The following is a 21,664-nucleotide window of genomic DNA, read 5'->3' on the forward strand; positions in this document are numbered from 1 at the left end:
GGCTCCACAACCTTTGGGCTTCCCGGTCCGGGCGAAATAATAATACGCTCTGACGCACACACTATGAATCACACCTGTGGCATTTGGTCAGTAGAGTGGTGGCATTTAGCCACACCATGCTTCATAGAATAAACAAGGGTCAGAAGCTCTAACCCAGGGATACTGGGTTTGTCTAGACACGCCCCAGTGGGAGCATAGGCCATACCCGGGGAAGCTCAGGTAACGCCCCCAGATGAGCTAAGACCACACCCCCGGAAGAGGAGACCTACTAAACTAGCTGCCAATCATATAATCTCTGCTGCCTCTTCAGTTCTGGGGTCAACAAACAAAGTGCCATAATAGCCTTCATTTGATGGGGGAAAAATATCACTTATAGCCAGCAAGCGAGACAAAATGTACAGGGTAGATACTTAACAAACAGCTAACAATCAGGACAATATCATATCGTGAAAATGTTACACAAAATCACGTTGTAATGTTGTAAGTATTGAAAATAATCGCAGAGTAAGTGTGTGATAAAAACCGAACGAGGTTTCCTGAGTGAAACCTGTGGAACTGCTTCATCCTGTTCAGAGACTGTCCGTATCCCAATGGTTCTCATAAAAGCTTCATGTTAGAACCTCCTTCGTGGAGATTTTCCATTTCTGGGATTCATTACGCACTAATAAAAATAAATAAATACATTCTAAAAAAGATTCTGTTATGATTCCTAGAACTAACCCATAAGGAAGCTACAGGAATAATGCACTCTTTCCAGTTGTTTTTATATTATTTTTTTATTATAATTTGCTCATGCAGCTCTTTAATATTTTTATTCTACAAGATTGATAAATAGTTATTTCTTATTTGCCAATAACATCATTTAGCGTTGTTTTTGTATTTCTGAAAAGCCTGGTGCTATGAATAACACACCATTGCTATGGACGCTATTTCCATCTGTCGAATCACACAAATAAATATGAGCGGAAGCAATACACTATTTTCTTGATCAATAAAATCATTAATTATTTGTGTCAAATAAATTATTAATTTAGAAAGTTGCCGTATGAGTAGTGCTAAAATGAACAGCGTTAATTTACTTAATAATGATAATAATAATATAACAATATAATGATAGGCTAAAGACATTATACCTTACATAGTTACTACAACAAAGTGTCAGCCAAATGCCTACATTTGAATGTGTTTTATAGACATTCACTCTTGGATTCGCTCACATTTGTCAATGCAACACAACCAGGCCTGGGTCAAAGTCCAGCATCACCAAAACGAAAAAAACCAAAAACCAGGGGTGGGGAGGACTGATAATCATTGTTTTAATTGTTGTTGCTATTCTAAGCGTTTTCAGATAGAACACCAGTTGGGGTTCCGGTATGGCGTCGTGGCGGCTGATGTTGGTCTACTGACGCATGCATGACATCAGCAGTGGGCTCTCTCACATCACAGTAAAATAGAAGGGAGAAAAGCCCCTAGACTCTTCCGTCTTCGTCTCTTCCAAACATTTACCAATGAGAGCAGGGTTCAGAAGTCAATGAATTCTTTTAAGCAGCTCTTGATTGGATCAGCACTCTAAGCACCTGGCCCAACGAGATAAGGCTTCTTTATCTCCATACAAAATGGCCGCCTGATAGGCATTCTGCCTCCGTTTGTCTCTCAGAGAGCAGGACTCTAGAGCTAGAGCTGAGCGATGAGTGATCTGGAGAAGATTTAAAAGTTTCGGGGTACAAGCGGCCATTACAGAAGGTTATCGTACAGCGTGAACCTAGCATGGAGCTTTCTGACCTTTGTTTAATTTATGAGTATGATCACGCACATTCCAAGCTACCATTTTGGTGCTTCTTCACCATTAAAATAAGAATGATAACTGGCGGCTGGATTAATATATATTTGGTTACCAAGTACCAAGATGTCAGACTTCTTAGGAACTTCCCATCACATAATTTGAATTCCATATCGTCTGGTAATGGATAACTATGTGCATCATGCATCATCATGATTTTATATAGATAATATTTAATACATATTTCAAATAAATATATTCATAGCCATAATTCATAATTTTGATTTTGTGCTTAATTGGTCTCGTGACACATAAAAACAACCAACCTGTAAAAACAATCTACAGTTGAATTATATTTCTTGACCTTATGATACAACTGTATCGTAAAGTAGTTATATGTGCTTTTAAAGTATCATTAATAGTAAAAGGAACAGCAACATAAAATAAACTTGACACAGAGTCACAGAGTCCAGACAACCTTTACCTTGTTTTGAAAAATGTAAAGGAAAAAAGAATAGGCCTTAATATACATCCAACTGGATATCAATATGTGATTCATAGCCTGGGAATATTTTCAAGTCGGGGCAGATGTTCTTCCTGAATTACTGATCATATCTTTATAAGAAAAAAGTCCCGGAGTTGTTTCTTTCTTTTCTTCTTGCGGTTGTTTTGATGTGGCTAAAATTAGCATATGTACATGACTGTTCAGCCATTAGCCATTTCCCCCAGGAAAGTCTTTACGATTTGATTCATTTAGTTGAGGAAACAGCGTAGTGGATAAGACAATGCCATGGCCGTGCAATGAGGAAATCACTCTTTCAGTGTCACTCTGTCTTACTCATGCTCTCTTTCTTATAGTCACATCCACACACACACGCACACACACACAGACACAATACACACACTGTCTTTCTCTCTCTCTCTCTCTCACACACACTCACTCATTCAAACACAAACACGCATACAAAGTCTTTCCCTCTTTCACACACGTACACGTACACACACACACACACACACACACACACACACACACACACACACACACACACACACACACACACACACACACACACACACACACACACACACACACACACACACACACACACACACACACACACACACACACACACCACACCTTTCTCACCCACATCTTACTGCCTCTGAATTCTCTCTGCCTCCCTGCGTCCTGTCTTGTGTGTCTTCTCCTCATTTAGACGTTGTGTGTTTTGCGAAACTTGGAACACTTACGCTTACGCTATCTAGGCTCTGCGGCAGCCGCGTCCCACTCTACCCCACAATGACGGCTAATTGCTCATTTAGCTGGTTGTCTTTCACCTCCAATTGCAAAAAAACGACAGAATGTGTAATCAATGGCAGGAGACGAGCCGTCATGTTGTTGGGCAGGAGGGAGGAAAGCTCTGTGTGTCTGTGTGTGTTTGTGTGTGTGTGTGTGTGTGTGTGTGTGTGTGTGTGTGTGTGTGTGTGTGTGTGTGTGTGTGTGTGTGTGTGTGTGTGTGTGTGTGTGTGTGTGTGTGTGTGTGTGTGTGTGTGTGTGTGTGGGCCTGGAGATGACTATCTGCTTGATGTTCAGAGCTCGTTGTGGCTCGTCTGCTCTCAGTCTTGTTCTCTCTTTGATTTGATTTGATGTCAAATAATCAAATATGAAATCTGTTTGCACCCAGTTTAGTTTTTTGTTTTGTTTCAGGACCTGGTGAAACAAGAGAGCAATTTATTGGCCTGTGCCACTACAGGACATCTTTCTTTTACCATCCACAAATAGACAACTACATGAACCAAATACCACAGTTAAAGAGTACAGATTCAAATTTAGATGCTGACACTGTCACGCACTGTCGCGTGTTACAAAATGACGCAATGCTTCATGGATCTCATGTCGTAATTTGTTGTAGCAACTTTCGTGGTGTTGATTATTATTATTGACAACTGCCTCGCTCTCTCTTTCTCTTGCTTTCTGCCTGTCACTGCGTTTCTCAAACTCTGCTTGTCGGTCGTCACGTCCTCTCTCACTCATCCACTCCCTACCATTGTCTCCCACTCACTTTCCTCTCTCTGCCTCTCATCTCTCTCCCTCACTCTCAGCTCCCAAATTATTTCGCCCTCTCCGTCTCTAAATTCCAGCCCTTTTTCAGGCCTCGGTCATGGGGGGTGATGATGGGGGATGGAGGCAGGGATGGTGTCGAGGGAAGGGGACAGGTGGTGGTGATGGTGTCTAGGGGGTGAGTGGGTGGTGGTGCTGGTGTCTAGGGGAGGAGAGGGGTGGCAGTGGTAATGTTGAGGTTGTAGAGGGGTGGAGGTGATGGTGTCAATGGTAGGATAGGGGGGGAGGTGATGGTGTCTAGGGGAGGAGAGGGGTGGCAGTGATTGTGTATAGGGGATGAGTAGCTGGTGGTGAGGGTGTCTAGGATTGAGAGAGGGTTTGTAGCGATGGTGTCTTTGACGGAGAGGGGTGGTAGTGTTGGTGTCTCGGGGACGAGTTGGGTGGTAGTGATTTTGGTGTCCAAGGGACGAGTGGGGTGGAGGTGAACGTGTCGATGGTAGGAGGGGGTACGTCGTGATGGTGTCTGGGAGAGGAGAGGGAGGGAGGTGCTGGTGTCGACGGTAGGAGAGGGTAGGTCGTGATTGTGTCTAGGGAATGGGGAAGGTGGTAGTGACGGTGTCTGGGGGAGGAGAGGGTGGTAGTGATGGTGTGGGTAGGGGAGGGGCTCATCCCTATAAGAGCAGCATGCTGCGCTCTATACAGGACCAGAGCAGCTCTCTAGAAGACAGAAGACGGACCTATATTAGCTCTGACGTTGCCCCTCCCTCCCCCACTGAGCCACCCCGACCTCACCCTTTGACCTCAGAGACCCCAGCGACCCTAACGACACAAACCTTGCAAACCACCAACAGGTAGGATCTGAGATGGGGATTGTATTGTGCATATGTTTGTGTGTGTGTGTGTGTGCATGTTTAGGATTAATCTGGAACGAGAGTCATTTTCTCAGTGGGACGTGCACTACAGGCCCTGCAGTGTGCCAGGCCATTATCTGCTTTGAAGAGAACCTTTTCAGTAGGTAACCTGCAGACCGAGGCGTGTACATAGAGGTTATAGAGAGAATAAATATCCCACTGCTGCAGAACGGCAGCTCAGCAGGGTGAGAGAGTCCTGGCAGTGAAAGTTGTCAAAAGAGGAGGAGGACCATCTATAGTTATAGACCACAACCTCTAGTTAGTCTGCTCCAGCGTCCTGCATTGCTGGGACTATTAACTTTGACCTTGTGTTGTATGACGAGTGCTTAGCTGACCATGATCACAGCTCATTAGGATGCAGCGTTACACACTTTAGACTTGGAGTAGTTTTAGTGGTCCTATCTGTCTATCTGTCGGTCAATGCTGAGCCGATTCTGCGATTAATCGATTGAAACACACTATCGGAAATCTTGGTGATTAATAAATGAAAAGAAATGTATGCAGTAATTTATTTATTTATATTTAAGTACAAATACTTAGTACATAGTACAGAAACAATTGTTTCAGAAATTGTTAAATTTGATTCATGATTCATTCTTCAATTAATACTTCACATTTTGACTGCTTGTCAGAGAAAGCAAACACATTTAAGACCCAATTTTGACCTTGGAAACTTGTGATGGCCATTTGCTAATACCTTTATAGACAAAATGGTTAATCAATTAATCAGAAGAAAAAAATAATTGGTAAATCATTCAAATCATCCACTATGAAAATTATTTCATATTTGATAATTTTTGGTGGGAGCCCTATTGTCTACCTGTCCAGCCGGCAGCCATAGGTGTGTTTATGTAACTTATATTAGAACAAGTCGTTATCTCTCTGGCACAGTATTGATTTTGTTTCCCATTGAAAAGCGTCGCTCCAGCGATGAAAGGAGTAGCTAATGGATGCTAATACGTGTCTCATCTCGGGGTTGCAGGTGGTGTGTGTGTGTTTGTGTGTGTGTGTGTGTGTGTGTGTGTGTGTGTGTGTGTGTGTGTGTGTGTGTGTGTGTGTGTGTGTGTGTGTGTGTGTGTGTGAGTGTGTGTGTGTGTGTGTGTGTGTGTGTGTGTGTGTGTGTGTGTGTGTGTGTGTGTCTGACGTCTCTAACTAGACGAGAGCCAGTGTAAAAATGCTAAATGCCTTTTAGGGATGTATATTATTTCATGCAGTGATTGACCAGCCTTTAATCTGGTTGGGGTATGGGTTTGTGTGTATGTGTCTTTGTGCATGTGCATGTGCATGTAAATGCGTGTGCTTGTGTGTGTGTGTGTGTGTGTGTGTGTGTGTGTGTGTGTGTGTGTGTGTGTCTTTCTAAGTGTGTGTGTTTTTGTTAGATGCGGATGTGAGTGCTTTGTATGTGTGTGTGTGTGTGTGTGTGTGTGTGTGTGTGTGTGTGTGTGTGTCTTTCTAAGTGTGTGTGTTTTTGTTAGATGCGGATGTGAGTGCTTTGTATGTGTGTGTGTGTGTGTGTGTGTGTGTGTGTGTGTGTGTGTGTGTGTGTGTGTGTGTGTGTGTGTGTGTGTGTGTGTGTGTGTGTGTGTGTGTGTGTGTGAGTGCGTGCGTGCGTGCGTGCGTGCGTGCGTGCGTGCGTGCGTGCGTGCGTGCGTGCGTGCGTGCGTGCATGTGTGTGTGTGTGTGTGATTGCATTGTGTGTGTGTCAACTTCAGTAGTTTGAAGGGCCATTAGAGAGAGTGCTTAAGGGTTAATAACAGTCATCTGCCTCTGGTTCTTTCCCTTAAATCAAGGTCACCAGACCTGTGACGAAGAATCAGACACATTAAGGTCAAAGGATTTTCCTTCATGCATCAAATATCAACAACTTAACATAACGTTTAAAAGTATATATTGTTTTTTGGGGGGGATTTGCTTGATTAAGTCTAACTCTCCTGTGCCCCTGAGTAGTATTGAACAGTAGAGATCAATGGAGAAACAATACAGAATTAGAGATTTCAGCTTGTTTCATCTTGTGGTTAACTCATCATTTCTGCATCTCTCTCTCTCTCTCTCTCTCTCTCTCTCTCTCTCTCTCTCTCTCTCTCTCTCTCTCTCTCTCTCTCTCTCTCTCTCTCTCTCTCTCTCTCTCTCTCTCTCTCTCTCTCTCTCTCTCTCTTTCTCTCTCTTTCCCTCCCTCTCTCTCTCTCTGACCCTCTTCTCAAGAGAAAGAGATAAAATTAGAGAGAATCATAGAGAGCAAGAAAGAGAGAAGATATGGGTGTGGGTGAGTGTGCATGCATGCGAGTGTCTGTCTGTGTGTGTCTGTGTGTGTGTGTGTGTGTGTGTGTGTGTGTGTGTGTGTGTGTGTGTGTGTGTGTGTGTGTGTGTGTGTGTGTGTGTGTGTGTGTGTGTGTGTGTGTGTGTGTGTGTGTGTGTGTGTGTGTGTGTGGTTTTCTACAGTAGGTGTCATACATGTTGACTCAAGGTCTAATCTCATCTGGTCCTAATGAAGCTCATCAAGATGCAAAGCAATTTTAAACAAGGCTGATCATCCATAAAGAGCTATGCTCCCAAAGCCAATCAAAATCTAACAGACACTCAACTCTGTATTCATTCACACACAGTATTGATTCCTACCTGGAGGAGGATACTGGTGCTGCTGGCGTAGAGGTGAACAGATATGAGAACACTGAACAGAAATAAGAGGTAGAAATTGGATATTGAAAGGAGGAATTGAGAGTAGCCTGAAAGAGGGGAAGGTAGTCCTTGTTTGGGGAGAGGACGTCTCCCTTCGATCAGACGATCTGCCGTTAGTGTAACTGTTCTTTTGAGTGTCTGTCCGAGGAGGATCCGCATCTCCTGTCTACACACTGGCCGTGGCCAACAGCCATGGGAACTTAATTTCGCTGCTGATTCAGGTGCTATAGACCGGGCATAAAGTAGCGATGTTATCCTGTTTTATTTGACAGTAGTTAAGCTTTACACGATCAGCTCACATATAAAAAGGTTTTCGATTTCCCAAATGAAAGTTGCAATCCAAGTGGTTTGAAGACACATTAACCTTATTTTGAACACTCATTTCAATGCAGGTGTCACATTTCCCTAATAATTATTGAATAATTCCAGTATTACATTTTATTGATACTTTTTGGGGTTTATTTACCACACTCTGATCAGTGTTGTGCAGGCATTTACCTCTGGTGGTTAATCTCTTGCACCCTTAAACCTTCTATCATAAATCTTTGTTTCTTCCGCATGCTTCTATAACTTAACTTGCAGTGCTCGAAGTGGTCCGGTAAGGCACTTCTAGATGTCACCCTTTGGCGAACTGGCACTTTTTCTTGCGTACCGGCACTTGTCAGAGGCTGCTGGTATCTACGCTGCCCTATCAAAGTCTGGTTCTCTCTCTATCATATTATGATCCGATAAAGTAGACGGAGCAAACAACGGGGCTCCGGGCTCCGCAGGTATGCTACACACCGAGCCAACCGGAAGTTCGGAAACAAAGTCAACAACAATGGCGTCCTCTGTGTCGCGTTTCGAAAATAAGGGGTTTCTGAAATGCAATGAGCCACCTTTACAGCAGTTCAATCCAAAAAGTTATGTAAAGTCATGGCTTGCCAAGGGAAGAAGACCTGCAGATGAAACAAACAGCATGTGAAGCTCCTCACCATTCAAGCAAAGCTGACCCCAAAACCTGCTGGACCCTATTTTAAGTAGGTTAATTGTCTTATAATATGTAGTCTTTTTTTAATCAAGATTGACATTCAATATTTTGGTTAAAGCTCAATTTTTTGTTTACTTATGTCTTTGGCTGTGGGTATCTGTCAACTCTGCTGACGTCTTACACTAAAGTACAATTGTTGACAAGTTATGGTTTATTCATTTACCATTTATAGATTACCTCACTGAATTCATTACCAAATTCACAGCTAACTTATTGTCTACCTCAGATCCCTTTCAGCCTCTCCCTGCAAAGGCAAGGTGAGATGCGGATGACACAGCAGCGCCAGAACCTGAAGATTAACCACAGAGCCTATGGTGCCATTTCTGTAAGTGTGTGAACATCTTACTTATTACGTTTGTGCTTGCTGAATTTATGCTACTATCAAACAGACAATACAACCAATTTTTTTACTTCCTCTGTTTCTTTAGAATAGCCAATGAGATTAATCTAACAAAGCATTTAATATTTTGACTACATTGATTGCAAGCTGCATAGCTAGCTACTCTAATTTTCTTTTTTGTCTAACTCTGTCTTCTTTCTGTGTCTGTCTCTGTTGTGTGTGTTCACGGGAACGTGGAGTGCCTGGAGTGCCAGTTTGCTTCCTCTCATAGATGTGGAGCCAACTTGTTTTCATCGCTTCCTGTTCCATCAGAGTTCTACATTTCAGGCCTGAAGACTTCATTGCACCACACACTAAATCCTTGTGTACTTGGCACAAAGCATGGTGATGCAGATTTGCTCACGAAAGCAAGTGTACTCCAATAATTGAAATGGTTGTCCCTTTGATTAGTTGCTGTTGAGAGGAGGCGTGTTTTTTTCAAGTATATTTTAATTTTATCTTGTTAACACATGGATCTTAAAGCTGCATTAATAAATTTTTGGTCACTTGGGGGCACACAAACAACCAAACATTATGATTTGCAGGCGTCGCTTGTGAATAAGGGAGTACTGGCACTTATTTTTTTCCACTTCAAGCGCTGAACTTAAGTTTAACTTAACTTTAACCTTCCATCCAGTTTTAATATGCTGTTATTTTGATAGACGACACGATATTCACTACATTTCAAGCTGTTTCAACACACCTTTATCGTAAGGTTTTGTCGCTTTACCAAACTTTTATTGGTTTATTTAGTTTCATCATGGCTGTACTTTTATTTCCAGTGTCTTCATTACTTAATTGCTTTTAAGCTTTTGTCCCGGGTGTTCTTTTGAAGAAAACCATCAGTTTGTGGGGACACCAGGCGGGCACTGGACGAAGGGGAGGGACAGGTCAGGCTGGCACGGGTCAAAGGTCACTCTATCTCCTGAGTTAGCCAGATAAGAGAGAAGTTAATCCCTTGAGCACAATGCTGCAAACCCCATGATTATTTTCTGGACATTATGCACACACACACACACACACACACACACACACACACACACACACACACACACACACACACACACACACACACACACACACACACACACACACACACACACACACACTCACATGCACCAACACTCACATCCATAGAACACACACACACACACACACACACACACACACACACACACACACACACACACACACACACACACACACACACACACACACACACACACACACACACACACACACACACACACGCACACACACACACACACACACTCACACACACCAACACTCACATCCATGGAACACACACACACTCACATGTCTGGCGTCATCAGTTGACAGATGTTGTGGAAGGGGTGCTGTCCTCCTATGTTGTCTGTTGTCGTGACTTCCATGGTTCGTGTAAATGAAGCTTTTAAAACCTACCTTGTAATCCAATGATAAATATAATGATAAATACAATAACCTTATATAAAACATGTGGAGTTATTACACCATGGCTGCTGGATTCAATTTGATGCAACCAAATTAAATTGTCTATTCAATTGAATAACCTTAATACATGAGTGTGAGGTGTGTGTGTGTGTGTTTGTTGGTATAGCATTTATCCATGTACTATATATATATATATATATATATGTATATATATATATATAAATGTATATATATATATATATACCCATACATACAAACAAAAACATGCACGCACATTTTCTTACTTGCCCCTAAGGACAGGTTTTTGATGGAGTAGGTAGAGAGAGAGACGAGTGGATTGGGGAGAGACTGTGGGAGGGAGGGTCGAGAGAGAGACTGTGGGTGGAGAGGGTGTGGGTGCTGGGGGAGAGAGGGTGTGGGAGGTGGGGGAGAGAGTGTGGGTGGAGGAGGTAGAGAGAGTGTGGGTGGAGAGAGAGGGTGTGGGTGGAGAGAGTGTGGGTGGAGGAGGTAGAGAGAGTGTGGGTGGAGAGGGTGTGGGAGGTGGGGGAGAGAGTGTTGGTGGAGGAGGTAGAGAGAGTGTGGGTGGAGAGGGTGTGGGAGGTGGGGGAGAGAGTGTTGGTGGAGGAGGTAGAGAGAGTTTGGGTGGAGAGGGTACCAAAAAGGCCTGATGCACAGCTGTGATATTTATCACAAGGCTGATTTGCAGTCCAGACCATAGACTGTCAACCCATGATCAATAATGATTTGTATCAAATCCATGTATGCTGGGGCACTGGCACACATTGTTCAGTAAATCATCAATACTAAAACACACCACGGTGCAAAGTACCTCGAGAAAGGCTCACAACGGACGACAATCACACACACGTCGGAGAAGGAGGTGCTGAGTTTGGTGGGCTTTTTCAATCTTGAGTCCCTAAAAATTGCAAAACGGGTTTTAATTATCTGTCAGAGAGTGACGAGTCAACAACACGAGCCGCCGGGGGCCCCGAATAACCCTCTGCATTATTCATCCAAGCTTATTAGTATTTTGTTAATCTTCCCTCTATACAGTCTTTTGAAGAAAATCACTTATTTTCAGAAGTCGTTTCTGCACCATGCCGCTAACTAGATTAGTTGGCTGGTGTTCGACTAAACCCTTTCCCCACAGTTACAGACTCAAAGTCCTTTATTTCTTAACCAAGTACTTATGTTTGCCTTGAGAAAACATAAGGAGGGACAGACTGTTGTGGAACACGATTGCTTAAACCGAGTACAATAGAGTCAGTGTGGTGTGTGGGCGGGTTAAGGATGTGAGTGGGGAGACTCGATCACGTCGTACTGTTGACTGATTGCAGGCAGCGGCGTATCGAAGGGGAAGATCCCAGTCCACACTGCGCTTCAGAATGGCCCTTTTTTTTGTGCAAACACACTGAAGATATACTGGGTCCTTTAGGAGGATTCATAGCATGTGTAGCCCTTTGAGATTGTGAATTTGACTCAGGTTCTTAACCGTTATAGCATAATTGCCAAACTCATATTTTGGTCAAATTGTGATATATCTGAGCTAACTCTACTCTCCTTACACTGCTGATTCACTGTGCCTCACTGGCTGTATCCTACATTCCATAATCACTATCTGGCTAAGTCATCTTAGGCATTTTTTACACTAAATACAAGATATATACACCACAGTGCTTTTTTTCAGTGCTTTTGCCACAGCAAAGTGTCCGGCTCCGGGGCTGCAGCTGGATGCTACTCGGCAGACCGGAGGTAAACAGCACTTGATATCTCATCCACCTGCCTTATCCTACAGCAAACCCATTTTCAAGGCTTAAAAAGAGTAATAAGCCTTTTGACACTGAAAAGTCCTATCTGCAAAGCATCTTCACGTCGGAGCAGCCCGGAGCGATTTGAAGCCTTAATAGAAATGCATTACAAAAATATCAAATTGGGTTCTTTAATTACTTTTCAGTCAATCAGTTGGAGCATTATCGCCACATATATTACATCAGCCGATATTAAAGAACATATAGGCACAATTTTAATTAAAAAAAGGATAAATATAGAGTGAAGAAAAACTTTTTTGGAAAACCTTTAATTGAACATTACCTCAAGGTTATGTTTTATGTTTTTTATGCATATACATCTATATTTATTGTATAGTACATGAAAAACATCAGGGTTCTACTGAAAATATTAGAATTGTGTCTCTCTAGTGGGGTCAGTAATCTGTGTCTGTGTTGCAAAAAAAGTTAAGTACTTTTGTGTGACGCATGCAGTCAAGAATTAGAACTTGCGCCGCTACAATTAGGATTAAACTGGCAACACAAAATGGGAACGTATGATTTGTACATTTGAATTACATTGTAATCTGCAGTTGTGGGCTCTCCACAAAAATCCAGGAAGAGGCTTTGACGGATGCATGCCGTTGGTGGCCCACCATGCGAGGATAATCCGTTGTTAAGTCGCTAGGCAAGACCACAGTCATTTCTTTTGCTAATGGAGGGAAGGTGAGATAACACTCACCAGATAGGGAAGCTTCCGGTGACCTGAGGGCGAACCGCGTGGCTTGTGCAGCCCGGTGTACAAGACACACAAAATGTTCTTGAATTTAAATGAACCCTCTTGGAGAAGTGTTTTTCCATTTTAGTTTTTCTTGTTTTCAGTATTTTGTACATTGTGGTACATATTTGTGTAGTTTGCAGTTACATCTAATACAATCACACATCCGCAGTCTACTCATGTTGGGCAGCACTGGGAACTGCCCATCACCACAACAACCATCCAGTGTGCACATGGGGTTCATCTTGATCATCTGCTGGTTGATACTGTGATCTGACCATGCATCACAATGTCCCTCTGTTGCACGTCTTATATTATATAGATAGGCCTAGATCATCTTTTATATATATTATTATCTTGTGTCCGATTTATTTTTGATTTCAAATACAAATAAAAAATGTAATCTAATTTTAAAGAGGGGCTGCTAGCACCTGAATGCATCGGTGTAGAAGATGTGAGCGGTAGATTCGATCTGCGGAGGAGATGGGAGAGCAGCAGATTGTGTTCCCGGCTATACCAGCAGAGAGAGTCGCTGCTGTCTGCTCTGCGTCAGCACATCAGAGCTCTACTCTAATGACTTCATTAACCACTTTATTTAGCGCTTCATCACTTAATTAAACACAGAAAATGGGTTGACGAGTCCCTCAAGAGATCGTGGAGGGAGACTATCCCCCCCCCCCCCCCAAGGCACATCAAAGTCAAAGGAAGGCAGAGAAACACGCACTCATCTGCCTCCGCCCCACAGTGTTTCACTGGAAACACAGACGTGTTCCCGAGGTCGGTCTGTGGACCTGTCTGCCTGGTCTTCTCAAGCGTAGTCAGTCCATATGTCTTTATGTCTGTCTCTCTGTCAACCTGTTTTTCTATCTTGTGAGCAGTCGGCCCATCTAACTGGCTGTTGACAAGTCTGTGTGTGTCTTACAAAAATTCAGTCCACTTGTCTGTTGTGTGTGTGTGTGTGTGTGTGTGTGTGTGTGTGTGTGTGTGTGTGTGTGTGTGTGTGTGTGTGTGTGTGTGTGTGTGTGTGTGTGTGTGTGTGTGTGTTCTAGCAGTCATTGCACCTGTCTTTTGGTCAGTCTTTTTGCCTTTAGGTCCATCACAGCCTTTGTATTTCTACGGCTTTCTACACAGCGTGAATTGATTGCTTTGTCCCAGTCAGTGGTGACATAAATCAATGATCCGTCGATGTTGGTCATAATACAATGACATTGTGACTTATAATATTAGTAATAATAATAATAATAATAATATTAATCAATGTCAAAATATATTTATTAATGGCACTGTTAGCCAGGATCCCTAAGGTCTGATTAATAAAAAATAAGGAGGAGTTTACAAATATAATCTCTTTAAATTACCATTAGGACATTATAAACAGACCTTCCCTGATTCTCTCCATTGCATAGAAAAGTCTGTGGACCGATTTATATTTTATTTGGGGAGAAGTAAAGAAATTAATAAGCCGGGATAGTGGAATTTGGTTCTTCCAAAAAAAAAAAAAGTGAACGTTCATTTTAGCTAACAGATTATAGCTAACAGTAGTTTATAATTGTTGCAAACCACAGAGCTCGTTCTCCAGTGATCCAAGTGCAAGCTTTAGTAGGCTGCAGTTCACTTACTAGCCACAGGGGCCAGTAATGAGAAGGAACCCTTACAAATTTTGCGAGACAGCAGGATTTGCCAGTTGACGATCACGCGGGATCTATATATCCAAGTTATGCACTGGTAGCCAAACCATAGTGTTTGAAAACATTTGTTGTCATGCATACACATACATGCGTTTGCGTACACATATATGGCTATGTATGGTCTCTGTGTGCGTTGGTGGTGGCATAGTCCATGTGTGGTGTATTTGTGATAACAGCTTGCATGTTGGGTAGGGTTGTGTTTATTTCAGTGTGTGTTATGCAGTACTACGTCATGTGAGTCTACATATGATGATTCAATGTCGTATGCTATATTTAATTTTATTCAACATATTGTGATTCTCTATGTCATGTGATTCTACAGTGCAGGACTCAATAAATCTGAAGGGTTCCATTAAAAAGCAAAGAAATTCAATCTGGGAACCCACTACAGATAATACAGAGGAACAAACCTCATTCCTATGTGTGTTTGTTTGTCTGCGACAGAGATTTTGTGTGTATGATGATATCAATAATAGTAGCAAATGAAAATACATGTGTATGTGTGTGAGACAGAGAGAGAAAGAGAAAACAAGATGTTTGTGTGTGTGAGTTCACAAGGACAATGCCGCTTGCTGGTGTGTGCACATGCAAATGTCAGAAAAAGAAAGCGAGAGCGTGAATGTTGGTGTGAACGTCAGTGAGTGAGTCAGTGTGTATGTGTGTGTGTGTGTATGTGATAGCGAGAGTTTGTGAGACACAAGAGTGTTTATGTGTGATAGAGAGAGAAATTAATGTGTGTGTGTTCGGTGTGGCTCACCCTGCTCCTCCCAGCTACAGAAGTTCAAACCACAGACAACTTAGATGTTGGATGAATACTCTATTGAGAGAGAGAGACAGAGGGAGAGAGAGAGAGAGTGAGCATGTTGATCCTCTATGTATTTGCATGTTCCTCTGAACATTGTGATGGTGTGGGATGCCAGAGGGCTTCATCTTGGCACCAATTAAACAAATTCAAGTGTAACGAGATTAAATCAGTCGCCTGGTGACATCCAAACCAAATACCAAATGCCGAGGCTTGGTTGTGCATGATGTGAACCGACATCTTCTTTGAGAAATGCAACCGTTTAAACATCTTGCAGTAGATGATGATGTGAAGGGTGTTTGCAAGTGTAAATGTTAACCAAGGGCAAATGTGCCTCCATAGAGCCAACAGATAAATATAATTATTAATTTTCAAATTCAGTGTAGTCTGAGTTTGACTAGATATTCATGGAACATTCACTATTAATACAAAGAACAACAAAATGGAAAAGCGAACACCAGAGTCAGTCCAGCCATTTTTTTTTGATAGAAAATATTTTCCTTAAGAATATTTTATTGATCAATAGAAAGACAGAGTAGAGTGTGTGTATTATAATGACAAAATTCCTCTCTCTTTTCTAGTCTACAGTGGAACCATGAAGACGCTTGTTGTGGTTTTACTGCTGCTCTGCCGAATTGTCCCGGGCCACTGTGACTGCCGAGGAGACTGTCTTACCTGTAGACACCTGCTGGACAATGAACATCACCTTAACACCATGGTGAGACACAATTTACGGAATAAAAACAACGTAACTTTAACACCATGATCAGTGGCGGACTCAGGGGGGGGGCAAGGGGGGCGACTGCCCCCCCTCGTGGCTCAATGGTTGAAAAAGCGCGCTAAAGTGCCCTTCAAGAGTGTCGAAAACAAGAGGAAATGCCTTATTGGCTGCCCTTTTCACGTGCAAAACATGATTAGGTGCCCTCTAGGGTGCTCCTTCATACAATAAATTATGATGATGTGCCCTCTAGAACAAGAAAATTCAATGATGTGCCTTAATGAGTGCCATTATAGTCCCCTTCTGCCCGCCTGGTGCCCTTTTAGTGCCCCCTTTAGTACCCTTCTGCCCGTCTGGAGCCCTTCTAGTGCCCTGATAGTCCCCTTCTGCCCATCTGGTGCCCTTCTAGTACCCTGATAGTGACCTTCTAGTACCCTGATAGTGCCCTTCTGCCCGTCTGGTCCTTCTAGTGCCCTTCTAGTGCCCTTCTAGTGCCCTTCTAGTACCCTGATAGTGCCCTTCTGCCCGTCTGGTCCTTTTAGTGCCCTTCCAATGCCCTTCTAGTGCCCTTCTAGTACCCTGATAGTGCCCTTCTGCTCGTCTGGTCCTTATAGTGCCCTTCTAGTGCTCCTCTGCCCGTCTGGTGCCCTTCTAGTGCCCTTCTGCCCGTCTGATGCCCCCATGGTTGAAAAAGTGTGCTAAAGTGCCCTCTATGGTTGTGAAAATGAGAGAAAGTGCCTTATTGGCTGCCCTTTACACGTGAACAAAATTGAATGAGTGCCCTAGGTTGCCCCTGATGATGATGATGTGCCCTCTGGAGCAAGAATATGGCAAACCGAAAAAAACATGTTGTGGTTAGCTATTGAGGTACAGACGTTCCTCTCTTTGGTAGCTGACGAACGGGGAATGCGAGGCTTTGCTTTCATGTGGCGTCGCCATGACAAACAGGTACATCGAGTGGTACTTAAATCTCCACTGGATAACGAAGCAAAAAGCGGATTAAGAGTATGTCAGTACCCATGGTGGAAAAGCGCAATTAGATGCCAAGTTAGAAAAACTTAATATTTTCAGTTTGCATAATCCGTTTAAAATGTATATACATTTTTTGAGCATTCAAGATCATTCAAGTGTAGGTCATTTCATGCAAGAGAGACGATGATGGTCAGCTATCACCTCAACATGAAGGAAAACTTCCTTAAATTTTTCCGTAGCTGGCTGTCAGCGGTCAAAGACTGTATGGTAGCGGCACATTGAATTTTCTCCAGTCTAATTTTTACTTAAATGTTAGTAAAGATGAAAGCAGTAAGGCATCCTCCTTTCTTTGGCTAAAATGTGAAAGTGCACAATGATGTGTACAACTCATTTTGGTGTTTATAAAGTCGCTAGAATAAGGGGAAACAGTGTCTTTGAAGCAAAAAAAATTCTGGGGGAGGACCCCTAGACCCCCCGTTTAAACTATGAGCCCAACTATTCTTTTAAGTGCTACATGGAGATCTAACAAGTGCCCCGAATGGGACCTTCAAGGCAGCGCTTGCTAAGGTTAGGGGATAGGACCTTCCAGGCAGCGCTGCCTTAAAGGCTCCGTTGGGGGAACAAAACACCATCAATATAGAAAAGCCACTGTGTCCGCTGGTGGGGCCCCATGTTGTCCAGAATGTGCCCTTTTTATTTTTTTGCCCCTGCCCTTCAAACACTCTGAGTCCGCCACAGACCATGATGAGTCACAACTGGCTGAAGATAAACTATACTTCAATTCCCTGGTTCATTGTTAGTTTTATATTGTTACGTTCATTTGACTTACAATAAACACCACTTCATATTCACATGAAATGTGGTGCATGATGCTAATCAAAACCATGTGAAAGTTAAACGAGCTCACTCTATTTCAACACTATATTACTGTGCCATTACTTCTACCATTATAACCTCTGATGAAATAAAAGGACAACAGCGAGGTTTCATGTTAAGCTCTCACTCTTGGTTTTCAATCTCTCTCCCTCCTCTTTTTCAATCTTCTACCATAGCCCCTTTATCTGTGAGTCACTAAATAACCCCTGTGGGCTTTGAGTTGTCATTAACGTTGGCTAATTGATTCCCGAGGATAGATGTGTGACTGTCTCCGATCTCAACATTCCTCCTCTATGCCCCACTGCCCTCTGGGAGTTTTAGCATGCCATAAACAACAACGTCAAATGTAGGAAAATATGGATCTTTCTCTTGGATTGAATACACATGACATTTGGAATGATCTCTCTCCATCATTCTAATTCTCTTTCGTATTCTCCACTCTCTCACTTTTTGTCTGTCTCTCCGTCTTTCGGTCTGTCTCTGTCTATCTCTGTGTCTCCCTTGCCCTCTCTCTCTCTAGATGTGTTTGATCGAGTGTGAAAGCAGAATATCTCCATCCACAACTTGGGACAGCTGCCGCCAGGCTGTTGCCCTCTTGCCATTCTCCTCTGTGTCCATAGGGGGCGACATACTGAAGAGAGCCCAGGAGGAGGTAGAAGCCCTCCTTCCACCAGTGGAGGAGGAGGAGGAAGAGAGGGAGGTGCGCCAGGCGGCTGGGCTCGATGCTGAGGGAGGCCTCCTGTCCGCCTTGACCTTACAGAGGTTTGACGACGCGTCCCTGGGAATGAACCAGCTGAGCACCATGGACATCGACCACAACTCTTTAGAGGAGGGTGAGGGAGCCAGAGAGCAGGCTGAGGCAGGGCTCAGGGTCTCCAAGCGTTTCGGTGGCTTTCTGAAAGGGCGGCACGGCTACCGAAAGCTGGTCTCACCGGGAAGGTCCTACCAGAAGAGGTACGGCGGTTTCATCGGCGTGCGCAAGTCGGCGCGCAAGTGGAACAACCAGAAGCGCTTCAGTGAGTTCCTAAAGCAGTACCTGAGCACCCGCGCTACTAACTACAACAGCGTGTCCGAAGAGCTGACCCAACAGAACGAGGTTTAGCAGCCTACTTCTCTTAAGACATACAAGAAAAAGCAGCCACAGATCTAAATCAACACACTTTATTTCAATATATAAATGTAAATATAAGACATACCATTAGCAGCTCTCCTGTGCTCCAAAATAAATTAAAAAAAATCGTAAAAATTGGCAATGCATAATTTTTGTTTCTGGCTGTGTGTTTCTGAGTCCAATTAATTCAGCCAACAATTTTGGTCATGATAAATAACTGTTTCATGAAAACTAGGAAGCATCATAAGCTGTAAACTCTTAAATGGTCACTAATTGTATCATAATACATGCTTTTTGTACGTTGTGAGTTATATTTTCATAAACAGACGTACCTTCTAAATATCCCAATCCCAGTGGTTCTGAGATGTGGAAAGTGTGGGGGGAAATGGTCAGAACCATAGGTACAGAGTCATGTCGTATGCATATGTTGCTCTGCCAGTAATAAAAGCCATGTTGTGTTGATAGAGGAGACTCAGGTTTGTCCTAAATGACTACAGTCCTGTGTACAAACCTGTTTGTATTCAGTTCATCGTAGCTGTGGAACAGCAAGGCACTTCTGGTTTCTGCTAGAACTGTAAATATCTCCATTTGAACTTGTCAATAAAGAGAGTTTACTTTTCCTTTGTGACTTGTTATGCAGCAAATGATTCTGTCCTGATGTGTTTTATTCAGAACTTTTAAAAATGACACACAAACTATGGCCTATCGTCCAACCTATGGGATTCTATACCCCTGTATGAAATTTATAACATTAGCTAATGTTAATTCTGTTTCCACAACCACACATAAGATTGCACCAGTTCAACACATTTGATTAATTGACTTCATCATTGTTGTTTTGCAGGTATAACAAATCAAAGGCTTTACAAGTAAGCCGCCGACATAGCTCCTGGGTACAGCTTCTGGTCTACAGTAAGGGAAGAGAGCTGGCAGACATTGGTGGCTGGGAAACCAAAATAGCTTATTGATCCAGCAGCCATGTTGGTTAGTTGGGTGGGGAAACCTTCTGGAATATTTGGGGAAACCATGGCAACTCAAAGGACATGCATTATTAATGCTACATGGATGGGGAAATTGAAAGAACTACTCAAACATTATCCTGGTTGCCAAAGATTGTAGAACGTTTACCCACCTAAGTTACCAATATGGCAGCTAATTGACAGGTCGATCGCTGAATAGTTTATATATAGTAAAACAAACAAACTTTCATGCCCGTGGTTTCGGACTATTTAACACAAAGATATTCAGAATGACACAGACAGCCCTCCACCATCACACATGCCATTTAGGACGGGAACCAACAATCCCAACACAGAAAGACAATGTCAATTGGATCTTTTAAAATATATCAGTATATATATATATGTATCAGTGCAGAGCAGACACAAAGATATGATTAGATGTTCCAAATTGATCTCGGGTATGCTTGTTATCATTTACAGTATATAATTAATTGATAAGTTCATGGTGTAATATATATCATTAATGTGAAAGAAAGTCCATAAAAGTACAGCTATCCGAGCGTATATAATACGTGGCAAGAACAGTGCACGGCGTCTTTTTACAGAGTCCTTGGTTGGATCAACAATGTTTGTCACTGCAGCTCCTTTGCAGGCGGCTGATCATCTAATAGATGGGACGGGACTCGTCACCCTTGTAGACAAGAAAATGGAGGAGAAAGTTGTTCTTGCTGTGTCCTTCTATCCTTTCTGATTGTAACAGTTGATGAGACACTGATATAATTGCCCACAGTTTTGTAACATTGTGTTTAATGGGCAAGCACCCTCTAGCAGTTGGTAGCAGATGTGACGAGAGGGGCGTGACGCAATCATTGCTTTATCAGGGAGTTGGGAATTGAGAGTGGAAAAGGAATTAACGAGGCACATTTTTGGTGTTTCCTGATTCCTTTTGATGATTTTCGTCGTTTTAAAAACATGACAACAAAGGCCGTGTCTCTGAAATTACTTCTGTTCTGCAGTCTAGAGCTCCAGACAGCAGCACAATTTGCACTCCAAAGAATTACCACGGACAAGAAAGTATGAGGTGCCTCTGATCGCGAACACAGCTGCAAGGGCTGTTAGTTTTCTCAAGCATCCTTCAGAGCAAGACTAATATGCGGCATGGAAAACGTACCTCATAGAGACTTGCGGAATAAATTAGTCTGAATGCACCCATCAGCATTTTTCTCTGCACGGCCTTGAGCTGATGGACAGCATGCTAGCTTTCCTGGGAAATCTCAAGCTGGTTACCTTGTCACTTAACTGTTACTGCCACGGCGACCAACGCAGGTACAAGCAGCTCTGGCTAACATGATTACAGGGCTCTGGGCAGAGCGGAGTTAATTTATTTTCCGCCGTCAGCAACGCTACATGGTCGTTCTTGATCTCGCCTCTATCAACGTATTGATGACTCGGGAAATAATGGTTGTCACTGCCACCGCATCAGCTCAATGACAGCCACCCACAGGCCTTTGATATTACTACGCAAAATAGCCGCAGAGCTGTTCTGATTCTGGGCCTGCTAACATGCTCTAGACTTCTGATGTCCCCTTCGCTGAATTTCCGGACCTCATAGTGCCGCCCTTCTCATCTACTGCTATCAAGCATGGACTAGAAGATCACATCTTGAAAAATCGCCCACCTGTCGACAAAATCCCCAAGCTCGTCATCTCGACCGAGTAA

The 21,664-nt window shown here is 43.0% G+C and overlaps 1 protein-coding gene across 1 annotated transcript; it reads left to right on the forward strand.

The window, feature by feature from the left end:
* The first annotated feature begins 4,527 nt into the window (after nucleotides 1–4,527).
* On the forward strand, nucleotides 4,528–19,611 carry pnoca (prepronociceptin a). The gene is made up of 3 exons (XM_060071753.1): nucleotides 4,528–4,693; nucleotides 15,888–16,024; nucleotides 18,393–19,611. Exons 2-3 carry the CDS (start codon nucleotides 15,902–15,904, stop codon nucleotides 18,972–18,974), a joined length of 705 nt encoding a protein of 234 aa, XP_059927736.1. The 5' UTR covers nucleotides 4,528–4,693; nucleotides 15,888–15,901; the 3' UTR covers nucleotides 18,975–19,611.
* Nucleotides 19,612–21,664: the final 2,053 nt, after the last annotated feature.

This window comes from Gadus macrocephalus, chromosome 14 (assembly GCF_031168955.1).
Source record: "Gadus macrocephalus chromosome 14, ASM3116895v1".
NCBI classification, from domain to species: Eukaryota; Metazoa; Chordata; class Actinopteri; order Gadiformes; family Gadidae; genus Gadus; species Gadus macrocephalus.